This window comes from Pleurodeles waltl, chromosome 9 (genome assembly GCF_031143425.1).
Source record: "Pleurodeles waltl isolate 20211129_DDA chromosome 9, aPleWal1.hap1.20221129, whole genome shotgun sequence".
Lineage (NCBI taxonomy): Eukaryota > Metazoa > Chordata > Amphibia > Caudata > Salamandridae > Pleurodeles > Pleurodeles waltl.
This window is the reverse complement of record NC_090448.1, coordinates 27,621,486-27,639,130: the sequence shown is the minus strand read 5'-3', so window position 1 is coordinate 27,639,130 and position 17,645 is coordinate 27,621,486. Positions and strand designations below refer to the sequence as shown.

Sequence of the window (17,645 nt, the reverse complement as noted above, 5' to 3'; positions counted from 1 at the left end):
CCATTTTTACTCTTCTGCGGGGTCAATCCATTAAGGGTTGATCCAGGTCACCTTGCAGATTAGATCAGTTTACACAGGTTCACATCACACAGTGCTTGCACATTAATGGTGTGCTTCATTTTACATTTGCAACACAGTTTTCCCTGTCTAAGTGAGGCCTCCAGTTGTACACAAGTGCAGGCAATTGACCATAGAACGTCAGGAAATCTTGCTGTGGCATAGAACCTTGCTTTGCAGGCATTGGCTGTGTGAGTGTCCATTGGGATTTTATATGCTGCCCACCCACTCCCATCAAAGCTTAGTGGAGTATTTTGATGAAGGTTGGCTGAGGAATGCAGTGCACCAATTCTGCTGTCCAGTATGTGGTGTCTGTTGCAAAGAATTCTAGCACTGCTAGAATTTTCAGGATGAGGAATGGCAGTGGATCCCTATGTTGGCTCCAAGGGACCCATAGTGATGAAAGTATATTTTATGTTTTGTATGTTGCCCATATCAAACGTGTATGTTATCAGCATCTTAGGCTGACTCGTGGTTAGGGGTTCTATCCTTACTCTGCCAATCCTGGCTCTCGCCCTGCGTTATTGCATCCTTTGAGATCTTAGCTTCAGGACCTGGTTTTTATCCTCATCCTTAATGGGTAACTGTAGAAGATCATGGCTCAAGAGCGGGTTAGCCCGTGGAAGGTGGGGTCCCATGCCTGGACTTTCCCCATGCTTACAAACGTCTCTGGATGGCATCCATATACATCTCTTTCATCGTATCTGGGCTGGCGTGGTTGCTGATGGCACCATCTACTGGCATGGAGGGGCCATGGAAGCTTTTCCAGATCCAGTCTGGTGCCTGAGAGGATTCAAAGGGATGAGGAATCTGCTGGTAGATATAGCCATCAAAAGCTTTGCACTTGAAAATTTTTGTGTGCTTAGCCATGTTGTTTGTGTCACACAACAAACAGTTTTATTTTGTTTTAACAATTTCAGTGTACTTAAAGTTTAATGTTGTTTTTAACAGTTATTATCCAATGCTAACAAACAGCTGAAAAATAGCCCAGTAGGCCATGCAGACCCACACGGATAACAAGTAGATACTGTTGGAATTCAGAGTCATGTGAATCACCTGATAATCATTTTTTCTTAAGTTCAAAAAGTAGAACCAGTCTTTCTCAGACTGCTGGCTAGCACTGTTGCCTTGGATTTACTCAGTATCCTATACGGGTTGCTGCCTATTAGATGTGGTATGAGTGGATGGCAAGGAGTCCAGAGCAGGTTGAACTCTTCACTAAACATACTCTCTGATCTGTTTACAAAAGGCTGGGTGGTGTGAGTGAGCTCGAGGGTTTAGAAGGCAAGCATGACTGTGATGCGAAAGACAAGTGAAGGAGGGGACTACACATGTTTAGGGTAGGGCTGCCATGTTTGTTATCTCAAGTGTTGTGAGTCAAAACCAGACTTGTGAGTCTTCCTTCACAAGTGGGGGCTTTACTTAGTTGAGATGCAGTGCTGCCCGGCTTTGTCTTTGTTGCTGACATTCCTCCTCTGAAGTCTAATGCCTGGTTCATTTTACAGAACCTATTTTCATTAACACTAAGTGACCCAAATCTCAAGGGGAGTAGGGGCTGACGATAGGGGTGGGGGGACAGGGGCGGTTGTTAAATAAAAAGAAAATAACAACAACAAAAAAATACGTACCTTTCTAACACTGCCCGCCTTGCTCCTGATCCCTCGCGATGGTTCTGGTGTCCCAGCAGTCCCGGAGACACCAGCACAGGCTCCCCATGCAATCTTGGCATTGATCTCATGCTAAACCTAGCATGAGAGCAGTGCCAGGATTGGTCTGAGTGGCTTGGTCTGCACCTCAAACACTGCATGTGAGTCAGTGCAGTTTCTCCAACCCTGCTGTGTAACACAGCCGGGCTGGAAAAAACCTAAGTGCGCAGACGGCCGGCCAAACACACATGCGCACTTAGCGGACAGACTTCACTTCCGCTCCCCTCTCCTCCCTCCCATGGCCCAGCTCCACCCCTCCCTGCACATGCTGCTGACTGAGCTAGCAACTAAAAAATAAAACAATAGTAAACTATTGTTATATTTTTTGCTGGTGGCTCTTAGCCAGGGGGTGACACCATTGCGAAGGAGCCGCCCCTGCCAATGACACCCTAGGCTCCTAAGTGTGGGGGTCCACCTTTGTTCTGTGTGACAGGGCATGGTATTACTTGGGTAGCTACAGAATAGTTACCAGAATTATAAATGCACAATATATAATACCAGACTTGTTTTACAAATGGTGCTGAGCAGAAACAAATCTCCAGTAACCTGGCTTTTTTAACACCGTCTTCCTAGTTGGGGCCTTTGCATTTTTACACTGCAGCTAAGTACACTTCTCCACCAGTGACAAGAGTTGCAGGTCAAATCTGGTGGTCCAGATGAATGTGCTAGTGAAAGGAAGGCAGAAGGTAGCTAAATTTGTGATTGAGTGATGACCGCGAAGGCCATTCTGGACATCTGGGCGGTGGACAATGCTTGGATGACTCTTCGGGAGGTGGCTGGAGGGTCCATGGTGAAGTAATAGACCAGCAAAGATGGGGATGTTGAGGACAAGGCCTAGGCAGATTGTTAAGGATTACCGTGGCATAGGTGGGTCTTTCAGACCCCAGCGGGAGGCTCAACAAGATAGAGTACGGTCCTGGGTGCTTACGGTCTTGGGGAAGAGAGACGAGTTACACCAAACCTAACCTTTGCTGTGGGTGTCTATCATCCTGGGATGGGACTGAAAATTGTGGCTCAGTCAGATGGCAGTGAAAATCCATTTCAAGATGAATTTTTCACCATTGCATTTAATGTGAAAATACACTGATAAAGGAAAGTGCCTGAGCAAAAATAATACTGTAGCTTGCTTTCTTTTATTTCAATTTCCTGTTCAACATTTTATTATAAAGGCCCCTGCACATTCTCTCACAACAGCAGGTGGACATTTGCTTTTGCACAACAAAACACAGAGTCAAGGCAGCACACACTGGAACCTTGTGCATTGTAACCTGAAATGATTAACAGTTACTAGCTGGTGTTGTATATTCAGAGCTGCTGTAGGGCACTTTACTTGGTGCACATTACTGTCAGGGGTTTCATATCTTCATTTGTGCACCTTCGCCTGCTGCAGTTCCCATTACTGTCAGGGGTCGTGGGTGTGGTTTCCTATATGGTAAACTTTGCAGTTCCCATTTCTGGGTGGTGTTGTAAATGTGCAACTGTTACATGGTGATAGGTGCCAGGTGCTGCTTCTGGCATGTGGTAGACTGCTGGCATTGTAACACTCAACAGTGCCCGCTTTTGGCAGAGGTTAAACATCTGGAACGCCTGCATTGTGATTCGCTTCAGTGCCCACTACTGGCAGGTGTTGTAGATCTGGATCTGCTGATTGATGGCGTCTAGGATGCTTTTCATTTTGTCCTCCAGCCCATCCAGCTGTCTTGCCTTCTCCTCCAGAATGCGCTCGTTTTCCTCATACGTCCCCTCGAGAACTAAAAGGAAGAGGTCAAAATGGCTGTGACGAATGTATGATGTATGCTTGAGCCAAATGAAAACCACTCTACATTCTTTCCCTTCCACCTTCACTGTTGACAAGTACTTCCCATGGTTTCTCTCCCTCACTTCTTAATCACCAATGCAAAAGGTTCTCCATTACCCATCTGTGATTTCTGAGATCTGCATTCCATCTCCACTTAAAAACAACTGACTAGTCTATATCCCTTCACTTCCTCCATCCCTAAGGAAAAACCTTCTAAAATCCCTTCTAACTCTCCATCACCCAGAGGGATCTTCTTCAGACCTTTCTCTTCCTCCCTGATACCGAGAAATCTTCTGCATCCCTTCTTTTCTTCCATCACTCACAAAAGCCCTTCTACATCATGGTCTCCCTCCATCACTTCTGAGAGACCTTCTACACCATTTCTTCTCTCTGTCACTCCTAGTGAGACCTTCTACATCAGGCTGTCCCTCCATCGCTCCTGAGAGACTTTCTACATCATGGTCTCCCTCCATCACTTCTGAGAGACCGTCTACACCATTTCTTTTCTCTGTCACTCCTAATGAAACCTTCTACTTCATGCTGTCCCTCCATCACTCCTGGGAGACTTTCTACATCACGGTCTCCCTCCATCACTTCTGAGAGACCTTCTACACCATTTCTTCTTTCTGTCACTCCTACTGAGACCTTCTATCATGCTGTCCCTCCATCACACCCGAGAGACTTTCTACATCACGGTCTCCCTCCATCACTTCTGAGAGACCTTCTACACCATTTCTTCTCTCTGTCAATCCTACTGAGACCTTCTATCATGCTGTCCCTCCATCACTCCTGAGAGACTTTCTACATCACAGTCTCCCTCCATCACTTCTGAGAGACCTTCTACACCATTTCTTGTCTCTGTCACTCTTAGTGAGACCTTCTACATCATGCGGTCCCTCCATCACTCCTGAGAGACTTTCTACATCATTGTCTCCCTCCATCACTTCTGAGACACCTACACCATTTTGTCTTTCTGTCACTCCTAGTGAGACCTTCTATCATGCTGTCCCTCCATCACTCCTGAGAGGCTTTCTACATCACAGTCTCCCTCCATCACTTCTGGGAGACCGTCTACACCATTTCTTCTCTCTGTCACTCCTAGTGAGACCTTTTATCATGCTGTTCCTCCATCGCTCCTGAGAGACTTTCTACATCAAGGTCTCCCTCCATCACTTCTGAGAGACCGTCTACACCATTTCTTCTCTCTGTCACTCCTAGTGAGACCTTCTATCATGCTGTCCCTCCATCACTCCTGAGAGACTTTCTACATCATGGTCTACCTCCATCACTTCTGAGACACCTTCTACACCATTTCTTCTCTCTGTCACTCCTAATGAGACCTTCTACTTCATGCTGTCACTCCATCACTCCTGAGAGATTTTCTGCATCACGGTCTCCCTCCATCACTTCTGAAAGACCTTCTACACCATTTCTTCTCTCTGTCACTCCTAATGAGACCTTCTATCATGCTGTCCCTCCATCACTCCTTAGAGACTTTCTACATCACGGTCTCCCTCCATCACTTCTGAGAGACCTTCTAAACCATTTCTTCTCTCTGTCACTCCTAGTGAGACCTTCTATCATGCTGTCCCTCCATCACTCCTGAGAGACTCTCTACATCACAGTCTCCCTCCATCACTTCTGAGAGACCGTCTACACCATTTCTTCTTTCTGTCACTCCTAGTGAGACCTTTTATCATGCTGTCCCTCCATCACTCCTGAGAGACTTTCTATATCACGGTCTCCCTCCATCCCTTCTGAGAGACCTTCTAAACCATTTCTTCTCTCTGTCACTCCTAGTGAGACCTTCTATCATGCTGTCCCTCCATCACTCCTGAGAGACTTTCTACATCATGGTCTACCTCCATCACTTCTGAGACACCTTCTACACCATTTCTTCTCTCTGTCACTCCTAATGAGACCTTCTACTTCATGCTGTCACTCCATCACTCCTGAGAGATTTTCTGCATCACGGTCTCCCTCCATCACTTCTGAAAGACCTTCTACACCATTTCTTCTCTCTGTCACTCCTAATGAGACCTTCTATCATGCTGTCCCTCCATCACTCCTTAGAGACTTTCTACATCACGGTCTCCCTCCATCACTTCTGAGAGACCTTCTAAACCATTTCTTCTCTCTGTCACTTCTAGTGAGACCTTCTATCATGCTGTCCCTCCATCACTCCTGAGAGACTCTCTACATCACAGTCTCCCTCCATCACTTCTGAGAGACCGTCTACACCATTTCTTCTTTCTGTCACTCCTAGTGAGAGCTTTTATCATGCTGTCCCTCCATCACTCCTGAGAGACTTTCTATATCACGGTCTCCCTCCATCCCTTCTGAGAGACCTTCTAAACCATTTCTTCTCTCTGTCACTCCTAGTGAGACCTTCTATCATGCTGTCCCTCCATCACTCCTGAGAGACTCTCTACATCACAGTCTCCCTCCATCACTTCTGAGAGACCGTCTACACCATTTCTTCTTTCTGTCACTCCTAGTGAGACCTTCTATCATGCTGTCCCTCCATCACTCCTGAGAGACTCTCTACATCACAGTCTCCCTCCATCACTTCTGAGAGACCGTCTACACCATTTCTTCTTTCTGTCACTCCTAGTGAGACCTTTTATCATGCTGTCCCTCCATCACTCCTGAGAGACTTTCTATATCACGGTCTCCCTCCATCCCTTCTGAGAGACCTTTCTACACCATTTCTTCGCTCTCTCACTCCTAGTGAGATCTTCTATCACGCTGTCCTTCCGTCACTCCTGAGAGACTTTCTAGATCACGGTCTCCCTCCATCACATCTGAGAGACCGTCTACACCATTTCTTCTCTTTGTCACTCCTAGTGAGACCTTCTATCATGCCTCCATCACTCCTGAGAGACTTTCTACATCACGGTCTCCCTCCATCACTTCTGAGAGAACTTCTACACCATTTCGTCTCTCTGTCACCCCTAGTGAGACCTTCTACATCATGCTGTCCCTCCATCACTCCTGAGAGACTTTCTACATCATGGTCTCCCTCCATCACTTCTGAGACACCTTCTACACCATTTATTTTCTCTGTCACTCCTAATGAGACCTTCTACTTCATGCTGTCCCTCCATCACTCCTGAGAGACTTTTTACATCATGGTCTCCCTCCATCACTTCTGAAAGACCTTCTACACCATTTCGTCTCTCTGTCACTCCTAGTGAGACCTTCTATCATGCTGTGCCTCCATCACTCCTGAGAGACTCTCTACATCACAGTCTCCCTCCATCACTTCTGATAGACCGTCTACACCATTTCTTCTTTCTGTCACTCCTAGTGAGACCTTTTATCATGCTGTCCCTCCATCACTCCTGAGAGACTTTCTATATCACGGTCTCCCTCCATCACTTCTGAGAGACCTTTCTACACCATTTCTTCGCTCTCTCACTCCTAGTGAGATCTTCTATCACGCTGTCCTTCCGTCACTCCTGAGAGACTTTCTACATCACGGTCTCCCTCCATCACTTCTGAGAGACCTTCTACACCATTTCGTCTCTCTGTCACTCCTAGTGAGACCTTCTACATCATGCTGTCCCTCCGTCACTCCTGAGAGACTTTCTACATCATGGTCTCCCTCCATCACTTCTGAGACCTTCCACACCATTTCTTCTCTCTGTCACTCCTAGTGAGACCTTCTATCATGCTGTCCCTCCATCACTCCTGAGAGACTTTGTACATCATGGTTTCCCTCCATCATTTCTTAGACACCTTCTACACCATTTGTTCTCTCTGTCACTCCTAATGAGACCTTCTACTTCATGTTGTCACTCCATCACTCCTGAGAGACTTTCTGCATCACGGTCTCCCTCCATCACTTCTGAAAGACCTTCTACACCATTTCTTCTCTCTGTCACTCCTAGTGAGACCTTCTATCACGCTGTCCCTCCATCACTCCTGAGAGACTTTCTACATCACGGTCTCCCTCCATCACTTCTGAGAGACCTTCTAAACCATTTCTTCTCTCTGTCACTCCTAGTGAGACCTTCTATCAAGCTGTCCCTCCATCACTCCTGAGAGACTTTCTACATCACGGTCTCCCTCCATCACTTCTGAGAAACCTTCTACACCATTTTTTCTCTCTGTCACTCCTAATGAGACCTTCTATCATGCTGTCCCTCCATCACTCCTGAGAGACTTTCTACATCATGGTCTCCCTCCATCACTTCTGAGAGACCTTCTACACCATTTCATCTCTCTGTCACTCCTACTGAGACCTTTTATCATGCTGTCCCTCCATCACTCCTGAGAGACTTTCTACATCATAGTCTCCCTCCATCACTTCTGAGAGACCTTCTACACCATTTATTCTCTCTGTCACTCCTAGTGAGACCTTCTATCATGCTGTCCCTCCATCACTCCGAGAGACTTTCTACATCACGGTCTCCCTCCATCACATCTGAGAGACCGTCTACACCATTTCTTCTCTCTGTCACTCCTAATGAGACCTTCTATCATGCTGTCCCTCCATCACTCCTGAGAGACTTTCTACATCATGGTCTCCCTCCATCACTTCTGAGACCTTCCACACCATTTCTTCTCTCTGTCACTCCTAGTGAGACCTTCTATCATGCTGTCCCTCCATCACTCCTGAGAGACTTTCTACATCATGGTTTCCCTCCATCATTTCTTAGACACCTTCTACACCATTTGTTCTCTCTGTCACTCCTAATGAGACCTTCTACTTCATGTTGTCACTCCATCACTCCTGAGAGACTTTCTGCATCACGGTCTCCCTCCATCACTTCTGAAAGACCTTCTACACCATTTCTTCTCTCTGTCACTCCTAGTGAGACCTTCTATCACGCTGTCCCTCCATCACTCCTGAGAGACTTTCTACATCACGGTCTCCCTCCATCACTTCTGAGAGACCTTCTAAACCATTTCTTCTGTCTGTCACTCCTAGTGAGACCTTCTATCAAGCTGTCCCTCCATCACTCCTGAGAGACTTTCTACATCACGGTCTCCCTCCATCACTTCTGAGAAACCTTCTACACCATTTTTTCTCTCTGTCACTCCTAATGAGACCTTCTATCATGCTGTCCCTCCATCACTCCTGAGAGACTTTCTACATCATGGTCTCCCTCCATCACTTCTGAGAGACCTTCTACACCATTTCATCTCTCTGTCACTCCTACTGAGACCTTTTATCATGCTGTCCCTCCATCACTCCTGAGAGACTTTCTACATCATAGTCTCCCTCCATCACTTCTGAGAGACCTTCTACACCATTTATTCTCTCTGTCACTCCTAGTGAGACCTTCTATCATGCTGTCCCTCCATCACTCCGAGAGACTTTCTACATCACGGTCTCCCTCCATCACATCTGAGAGACCGTCTACACCATTTCTTCTCTCTGTCACTCCAAATGAGACCTTCTATCATGCTGTCCCTCCATCACTCCTGAGAGACTTTCTACATCATGGTCTCCCTCCATCACTTCTGAGAGACCTTCTACACCATTTCATCTCTCTGTCACTCCTACTGAGACCTTTTATCATGCTGTCCCTCCATCACTCCTGAGAGACTTTCTACATCATTGTCTCCCTCCATCACTTCTGAGACACCTACACCATTTTGTCTCTCTGTCACTCCTAGTGAGACCTTCTATCATGCTGTCCCTCCATCACTCCTGAGAGGCTTTCTACATCACAGTCTCCCCCCATCACTTCTGAGAGACCGTCTACACCATTTCTTCTCTCTGTCACTCCTAGTGAGACCTTTTATCATGCTGTTCCTCCATCGCTCCTGAGAGACTTTCTACATCAAGGTCTCCCTCCATCACTTCTGAGAGACCGTCTACACCATTTCTTCTCTCTGTCACTCCTAGTGAGACCTTCTATCATGCTGTCCCTCCATCACTCCTGAGAGACTTTCTACATCATGGTCTACCTCCATCACTTCTGAGAGACCTTCTACACCATTTCATCTCTCTGTCACTCCTACTGAGACCTTTTATCATGCTGTCCCTCCATCACTCCTGAGAGACTTTCTACATCATTGTCTCCCTCCATCACTTCTGAGACACCTACACCATTTTGTCTCTCTGTCACTCCTAGTGAGACCTTCTATCATGCTGTCCCTCCATCACTCCTGAGAGGCTTTCTACATCACAGTCTCCCTCCATCACTTCTGAGAGACCGTCTAAACCATTTCTTCTCTCTGTCACTCCTAGTGAGACCTTTTATCATGCTGTTCCTCCATCGCTCCTGAGAGACTTTCTACATCAAGGTCTCCCTCCATCACTTCTGAGAGACCGTCTACACCATTTCTTCTCTCTGTCACTCCTAATGAGACCTTCTACTTCATGCTGTCACTCCATCACTCCTGAGAGATTTTCTGCATCACAGTCTCCCTCCATCACTTCTGAAAGACCTTCTACAACATTTCTTCTCTCTGTCACTCCCAATGAGACCTTCTATCATGCTGTCCCTCCATCACTCCTGAGAGACTTTCTACATCACGGTCTCCCTCATCGCATCTGAGAGACCGTCTACACCATTTCTTCTCTTTGTCACTCCTAGTGAGACCTTCTATCATGCCTCCATCACTCCTGAGAGACTTTCTACATCACGGTCTCCCTCCATCACTTCTGAGAGACCTTCTACACCATTTCGTCTCTCTGTCACCCCTAGTGAGACCTTCTACATCATGCTGTCCCTCCATCACTCCTGAGAGACTTTCTATATCATGGTCTCCCTCCATCACTTCTGAGACACCTTCTACACCATTTATTTTCTCTGTCACTCCTAATGAGACCTTCTACTTCATGCTGTCCCTCCATCACTCCTGAGAGACTTTCTACATCATGGTCTCCCTCCATCACTTCTGAGAGACCGTCTACACCATTTCTTCTTTCTGTCACTCCTAGTGAGACCTTTTATCATGCTGTCCCTCCATCACTCCTGAGAGACTTTCTATATCACGGTCTCCCTCATCACTTCTGAGAGACCTTTCTACACCATTTCTTCGCTCTCTCACTCCTAGTGAGACCTTCTATCATGCTGTCCCTCCATCACTCCTGAGAGACTCTCTACATCACAGTCTCCCTCTATCACTTCTGAGAGACCGTCTACACCATTTCTTCTTTCTGTCACTCCTAGTGAGACCTTTTATCATGCTGTCCCTCCATCACTCCTGAGAGACTTTCTATATCACGGTCTCCCTCCATCACTTCTGAGAGACCTTTCTACACCATTTCGTCGCTCTCTCACTCCTAGTGAGATCTTCTATCACGCTGTCCTTCCGTCACTCCTGAGAGACTTTCTACATCATGGTCTCCCTCCATCACTTCTGAGAGACCTTCTACACCATTTCGTCTCTCTGTCACTCCTAGTGAGACCTTCTACATCATGCTGTCCCTCCGTCACTCCTGAGAGACTTTCTACATCATGGTCTCCCTCCATCACTTCTGAGACCTTCCACACCATTTCTTCTCTCTGTCACTCCTAGTGAGACCTTCTATCATGCTGTCCCTCCATCACTCCTGAGAGACTTTCTACATCATGGTTTCCCTCCATCATTTCTTAGACAACTTCTACACCATTTCTTCTCTCTGTCACTCCTAATGAGACCTTCTACTTCATGTCGTCACTCCATCACTCCTGAGAGACTTTCTGCATCACGGTCTCCCTCCATCACTTCTGAAAGACCTTCTACACCATTTCTTCTCTCTGTCACTCCTAGTGAGACCTTATATCACGCTGTCCCTCCATCACTCCTGAGAGACTTTCTACATCACGGTCTCCTTCCATCACTTCTGAGAGACCTTCTAAACCATTTCTTCTCTCTGTCACTCCTAGTGAGACCTTCTATCATGCTGTCCCTCCATCACTTCTGAGAAACCTTCTACACCATTTCTTCTCTCTGTCACTCCTAATGAGACCTTCTATCATGCTGTCCCTCCATCACTCCTGAGAGACTTTCTACATCATGGTCTCCCTCCATCACTTCTGAGAGACCTTCTACAGCATTTCATCTCTCTGTCACTCCTACTGAGACATTTTATCATGCTGTCCCTCCATCACTCATGAGAGACTTTCTACATCATAGTCTCCCTCCATCACTTCTGAGAGACCTTCTACACCATTTATTCTCTCTGTCACTCCTAGTGAGACCTTCTATCATGCTGTCCCTCCATCACTCCAAGAGACTTTCTACAACACGGTCTCCCTCCATCACATCTGAGAGACCGTCTACACCATTTTTTCTCTTTGTCACTCCTAGTGAGACCTTCTATCATGCCTCCATCACTCCTGAGAGACTTTCTACATCACGGTCTCCCTCCATCACTTCTGAGAGACCTTCTACACCATTTTGTCTCTCTGTCACCCCTAGTGAGACCTTCTACATCATGCTGTCCCTCCATCACTCCTGAGAGACTTTCTACATCATGGTCTCCCTCCATCACTTCTGAGACACCTTCTACACCATTTATTTTCTCTGTCACTCCTAATGAGACCTTCTACTTCATGCTGTCCCTCCATCACTCCTGAGAGACTTTCTACATCATGGTCTCCCTCCATCACTTCTGAGAGACCTTCTACACCATTTCGTCTCTCTGTCACTCCTAGTGAGACCGTCTATCATGCTGTCCCTCCATCACTCCTGAGAGACTCTCTACATCACAGTCTCCCTCCATCACTTCTGAGAGACCGTCTACACCATTTCTTCTTTCTGTCACTCCTAGTGAGACCTTTTATCATGCTGTCCCTCCATCACTCCTGAGAGACTTTCTATATCACGGTCTCCCTCCATCACTTCTGAGAGACCTTTCTACACCATTTCTTCGCTCTCTCACTCCTAGTGAGATCTTCTATCACGCTGTCCTTCCGTCACTCCTGAGAGACTTTCTACATCATGGTCTCCCTCCATCACTTCTGAGAGACCTTCTACACCATTTCGTCTCTCTGTCACTCCTAGTGAGACCTTCTACATCATGCTGTCCCTCCGTCACTCCTGAGAGACTTTCTACATCATGGTCTCCCTCCATCACTTCTGAGACCTTCCACACCATTTCTTCTCTCTGTCACTCCTAGTGAGACCTTCTATCATGCTGTCCCTCCATCACTCCTGAGAGACTTTCTACATCATGGTTTCCCTCCATCATTTCTTAGACAACTTCTACACCATTTCTTCTCTCTGTCACTCCTAATGAGACCTTCTACTTCATGTTGTCACTCCATCACTCCTGAGAGACTTTCTGCATCACGGTCTCCCTCCATCACTTCTGAAAGACCTTCTACACCATTTCTTCTCTCTGTCACTCCTAGTGAGACCTTATATCACGCTGTCCCTCCATCACTCCTGAGAGACTTTCTACATCACGGTCTCCCTCCATCACTTCTGAGAGACCTTCTAAACCATTTCTTCTCTCTGTCACTCCTAGTGAGACCTTCTATCATGCTGTCCCTCCATCACTCCTGAGAGACTTTCTACATCACGGTCTCCCTCCATCACTTCTGAGAAACCTTCTACACCATTTCTTCTCTCTGTCACTCCTAATGAGACCTTCTATCATGCTGTCCCTCCATCACTCCTGAGAGACTTTCTACATCATGGTCTCCCTCCATCACTTCTGAGAGACCTTCTACACCATTTCATCTCTCTGTCACTCCTACTGAGACCTTTTATCATGCTGTCCCTCCATCACTCCTGAGAGACTTTCTACATCATAGTCTCCCTCCATCACTTCTGAGAGACCTTCTACACCATTTATTCTCTCTGTCACTCCTAGTGAGACCTTCTATCATGCTGTCCCTCCATCACTCCAAGAGACTTTCTACAACACGGTCTCCCTCCATCACATCTGAGAGACCGTCTACACCATTTTTTCTCTTTGTCACTCCTAGTGAGACCTTCTATCATGCCTCCATCACTCCTGAGAGACTTTCTACATCACGGTCTCCCTCCATCACTTCTGAGAGACCTTCTACACCATTTTGTCTCTCTGTCACCCCTAGTGAGACCTTCTACATCATGCTGTCCCTCCATCACTCCTGAGAGACTTTCTACATCATGGTTTCCCTCCATCATTTCTTAGACAACTTCTACACCATTTCTTCTCTCTGTCACTCCTAATGAGACCTTCTACTTCATGTCGTCACTCCATCACTCCTGAGAGACTTTCTGCATCACGGTCTCCCTCCATCACTTCTGAAAGACCTTCTACACCATTTCTTCTCTCTGTCACTCCTAGTGAGACCTTATATCACGCTGTCCCTCCATCACTCCTGAGAGACTTTCTACATCACGGTCTCCTTCCATCACTTCTGAGAGACCTTTCTACACCATTTCTTCGCTCTCTCACTCCTAGTGAGATCTTCTATCACGCTGTCCTTCCGTCACTCCTGAGAGACTTTCTACATCATGGTCTCCCTCCATCACTTCTGAGAGACCGTCTACACCATTTCTTCTCTCTGTCACTCCTAATGAGACCTTCTACTTCATGCTGTCACTCCATCACTCCTGAGAGATTTTCTGCATCACAGTCTCCCTCCATCACTTCTGAAAGACCTTCTACACCATTTCTTCTCTCTGTCACTCCCAATGAGACCTTCTATCATGCTGTCCCTCCATCACTCCTGAGAGACTTTCTATATCACGGTCTCCCTCATCACTTCTGAGAGACCTTTCTACACCATTTCTTCGCTCTCTCACTCCTAGTGAGACCTTCTATCATGCTGTCCCTCCATCACTCCTGAGAGACTCTCTACATCACAGTCTCCCTCTATCACTTCTGAGAGACCGTCTACACCATTTCTTCTTTCTGTCACTCCTAGTGAGACCTTTTATCATGCTGTCCCTCCATCACTCCTGAGAGACTTTCTATATCACGGTCTCCCTCCATCACTTCTGAGAGACCTTTCTACACCATTTCTTCGCTCTCTCACTCCTAGTGAGATCTTCTAACACGCTGTCCTTCCGTCACTCCTGAGAGACTTTCTACATCATGGTCTCCCTCCATCACTTCTGAGAGACCTTCTACACCATTTCGTCTCTCTGTCACTCCTAGTGAGACCTTCTACATCATGCTGTCCCTCCGTCACTCCTGAGAGACTTTCTACATCATGGTCTCCCTCCATCACTTCTGAGACCTTCCACACCATTTCTTCTCTCTGTCACTCCTAGTGAGACCTTCTATCATGCTGTCCCTCCATCACTCCTGAGAGACTTTCTACATCATGGTTTCCCTCCATCATTTCTTAGACAACTTCTACACCATTTCTTCTCTCTGTCACTCCTAATGAGACCTTCTACTTCATGTCGTCACTCCATCACTCCTGAGAGACTTTCTGCATCACGGTCTCCCTCCATCACTTCTGAAAGACCTTCTACACCATTTCTTCTCTCTGTCACTCCTAGTGAGACCTTATATCACGCTGTCCCTCCATCACTCCTGAGAGACTTTCTACATCACGGTCTCCTTCCATCACTTCTGAGAGACCTTCTAAACCATTTCTTCTCTCTGTCACTCCTAGTGAGACCTTCTATCATGCTGTCCCTCCATCACTCCTGAGAGACTTTCTACATCACGGTCTCCCTCCATCACTTCTGAGAAACCTTCTACACCATTTCTTCTCTCTGTCACTCCTAATGAGACCTTCTATCATGCTGTCCCTCCATCACTCCTGAGAGACTTTCTACATCATGGTCTCCCTCCATCACTTCTGAGAGACCTTCTACACCATTTCATCTCTCTGTCACTCCTACTGAGACCTTTTATCATGCTGTCCCTCCATCACTCATGAGAGACTTTCTACATCATAGTCTCCCTCCATCACTTCTGAGAGACCTTCTACACCATTTATTCTCTCTGTCACTCCTAGTGAGACCTTCTATCATGCTGTCCCTCCATCACTCCAAGAGACTTTCTACAACACGGTCTCCCTCCATCACATCTGAGAGACCGTCTACACCATTTTTTCTCTTTGTCACTCCTAGTGAGACCTTCTATCATGCCTCCATCACTCCTGAGAGACTTTCTACATCACGGTCTCCCTCCATCACTTCTGAGAGACCTTCTACACCATTTTGTCTCTCTGTCACCCCTAGTGAGACCTTCTACATCATGCTGTCCCTCCATCACTCCTGAGAGACTTTCTACATCATGGTCTCCCTCCATCACGTCTGAGACACCTTCTACACCATTTATTTTCTCTGTCACTCCTAATGAGACCTTCTACTTCATGCTGTCCCTCCATCACTCCTGAGAGACTTTCTACATCATGGTCTCCCTCCATCACTTCTGAGAGACCTTCTACACCATTTCGTCTCTCTGTCACTCCTAGTGAGACCGTCTATCATGCTGTCCCTCCATCACTCCTGAGAGACTCTCTACATCACAGTCTCCCTCCATCACTTCTGAGAGACCGTCTACACCATTTCTTCTTTCTGTCACTCCTAGTGAGACCTTTTATCATGCTGTCCCTCCATCACTCCTGAGAGACTTTCTATATCACGGTCTCCCTCCATCACTTCTGAGAGACCTTTCTACACCATTTCTTCGCTCTCTCACTCCTAGTGAGATCTTCTATCACGCTGTCCTTCCGTCACTCCTGAGAGACTTTCTACATCATGGTCTCCCTCCATCACTTCTGAGAGACCTTCTACACCATTTCGTCTCTCTGTCACTCCTAGTGAGACCTTCTACATCATGCTGTCCCTCCGTCACTCCTGAGAGACTTTCTACATCATGGTCTCCCTCCATCACTTCTGAGACCTTCCACACCATTTCTTCTCTCTGTCACTCCTAGTGAGACCTTCTATCATGCTGTCCCTCCATCACTCCTGAGAGACTTTCTACATCATGGTTTCCCTCCATCATTTCTTAGACAACTTCTACACCATTTCTTCTCTCTGTCACTCCTAATGAGACCTTCTACTTCATGTTGTCACTCCATCACTCCTGAGAGACTTTCTGCATCACGGTCTCCCTCCATCACTTCTGAAAGACCTTCTACACCATTTCTTCTCTCTGTCACTCCTAGTGAGACCTTATATCACGCTGTCCCTCCATCACTCCTGAGAGACTTTCTACATCACGGTCTCCCTCCATCACTTCTGAGAGACCTTCTAAACCATTTCTTCTCTCTGTCACTCCTAGTGAGACCTTCTATCATGCTGTCCCTCCATCACTCCTGAGAGACTTTCTACATCACGGTCTCCCTCCATCACTTCTGAGAAACCTTCTACACCATTTCTTCTCTCTGTCACTCCTAATGAGACCTTCTATCATGCTGTCCCTCCATCACTCCTGAGAGACTTTCTACATCATGGTCTCCCTCCATCACTTCTGAGAGACCTTCTACACCATTTCATCTCTCTGTCACTCCTACTGAGACCTTTTATCATGCTGTCCCTCCATCACTCCTGAGAGACTTTCTACATCATAGTCTCCCTCCATCACTTCTGAGAGACCTTCTACACCATTTATTCTCTCTGTCACTCCTAGTGAGACCTTCTATCATGCTGTCCCTCCATCACTCCAAGAGACTTTCTACAACACGGTCTCCCTCCATCACATCTGAGAGACCGTCTACACCATTTTTTCTCTTTGTCACTCCTAGTGAGACCTTCTATCATGCCTCCATCACTCCTGAGAGACTTTCTACATCACGGTCTCCCTCCATCACTTCTGAGAGACCTTCTACACCATTTTGTCTCTCTGTCACCCCTAGTGAGACCTTCTACATCATGCTGTCCCTCCATCACTCCTGAGAGACTTTCTACATCATGGTTTCCCTCCATCATTTCTTAGACAACTTCTACACCATTTCTTCTCTCTGTCACTCCTAATGAGACCTTCTACTTCATGTCGTCACTCCATCACTCCTGAGAGACTTTCTGCATCACGGTCTCCCTCCATCACTTCTGAAAGACCTTCTACACCATTTCTTCTCTCTGTCACTCCTAGTGAGACCTTATATCACGCTGTCCCTCCATCACTCCTGAGAGACTTTCTACATCACGGTCTCCTTCCATCACTTCTGAGAGACCTTTCTACACCATTTCTTCGCTCTCTCACTCCTAGTGAGATCTTCTATCACGCTGTC

The 17,645-nt window shown here is 46.7% G+C and overlaps 1 protein-coding gene across 3 annotated transcripts in view; it reads right to left on the bottom strand.

Moving 5' to 3' along the window:
- Positions 1 to 2,877: 2,877 nt before the first annotated feature.
- Positions 2,878 to 17,645, bottom strand: part of LOC138258879 (laminin subunit beta-2-like) — a 431,858-nt gene continuing 417,090 nt past the window's right edge. For all 3 annotated transcript variants that reach the window (XM_069206185.1, XM_069206187.1, XM_069206186.1), the window contains one exon: positions 2,878 to 3,514. In XM_069206185.1, the coding sequence (XP_069062286.1) occupies positions 3,378 to 3,514 (137 nt within the window). In that variant the 3' untranslated portion in view covers positions 2,878 to 3,377. The remainder of the gene's footprint in view (positions 3,515 to 17,645) is intronic.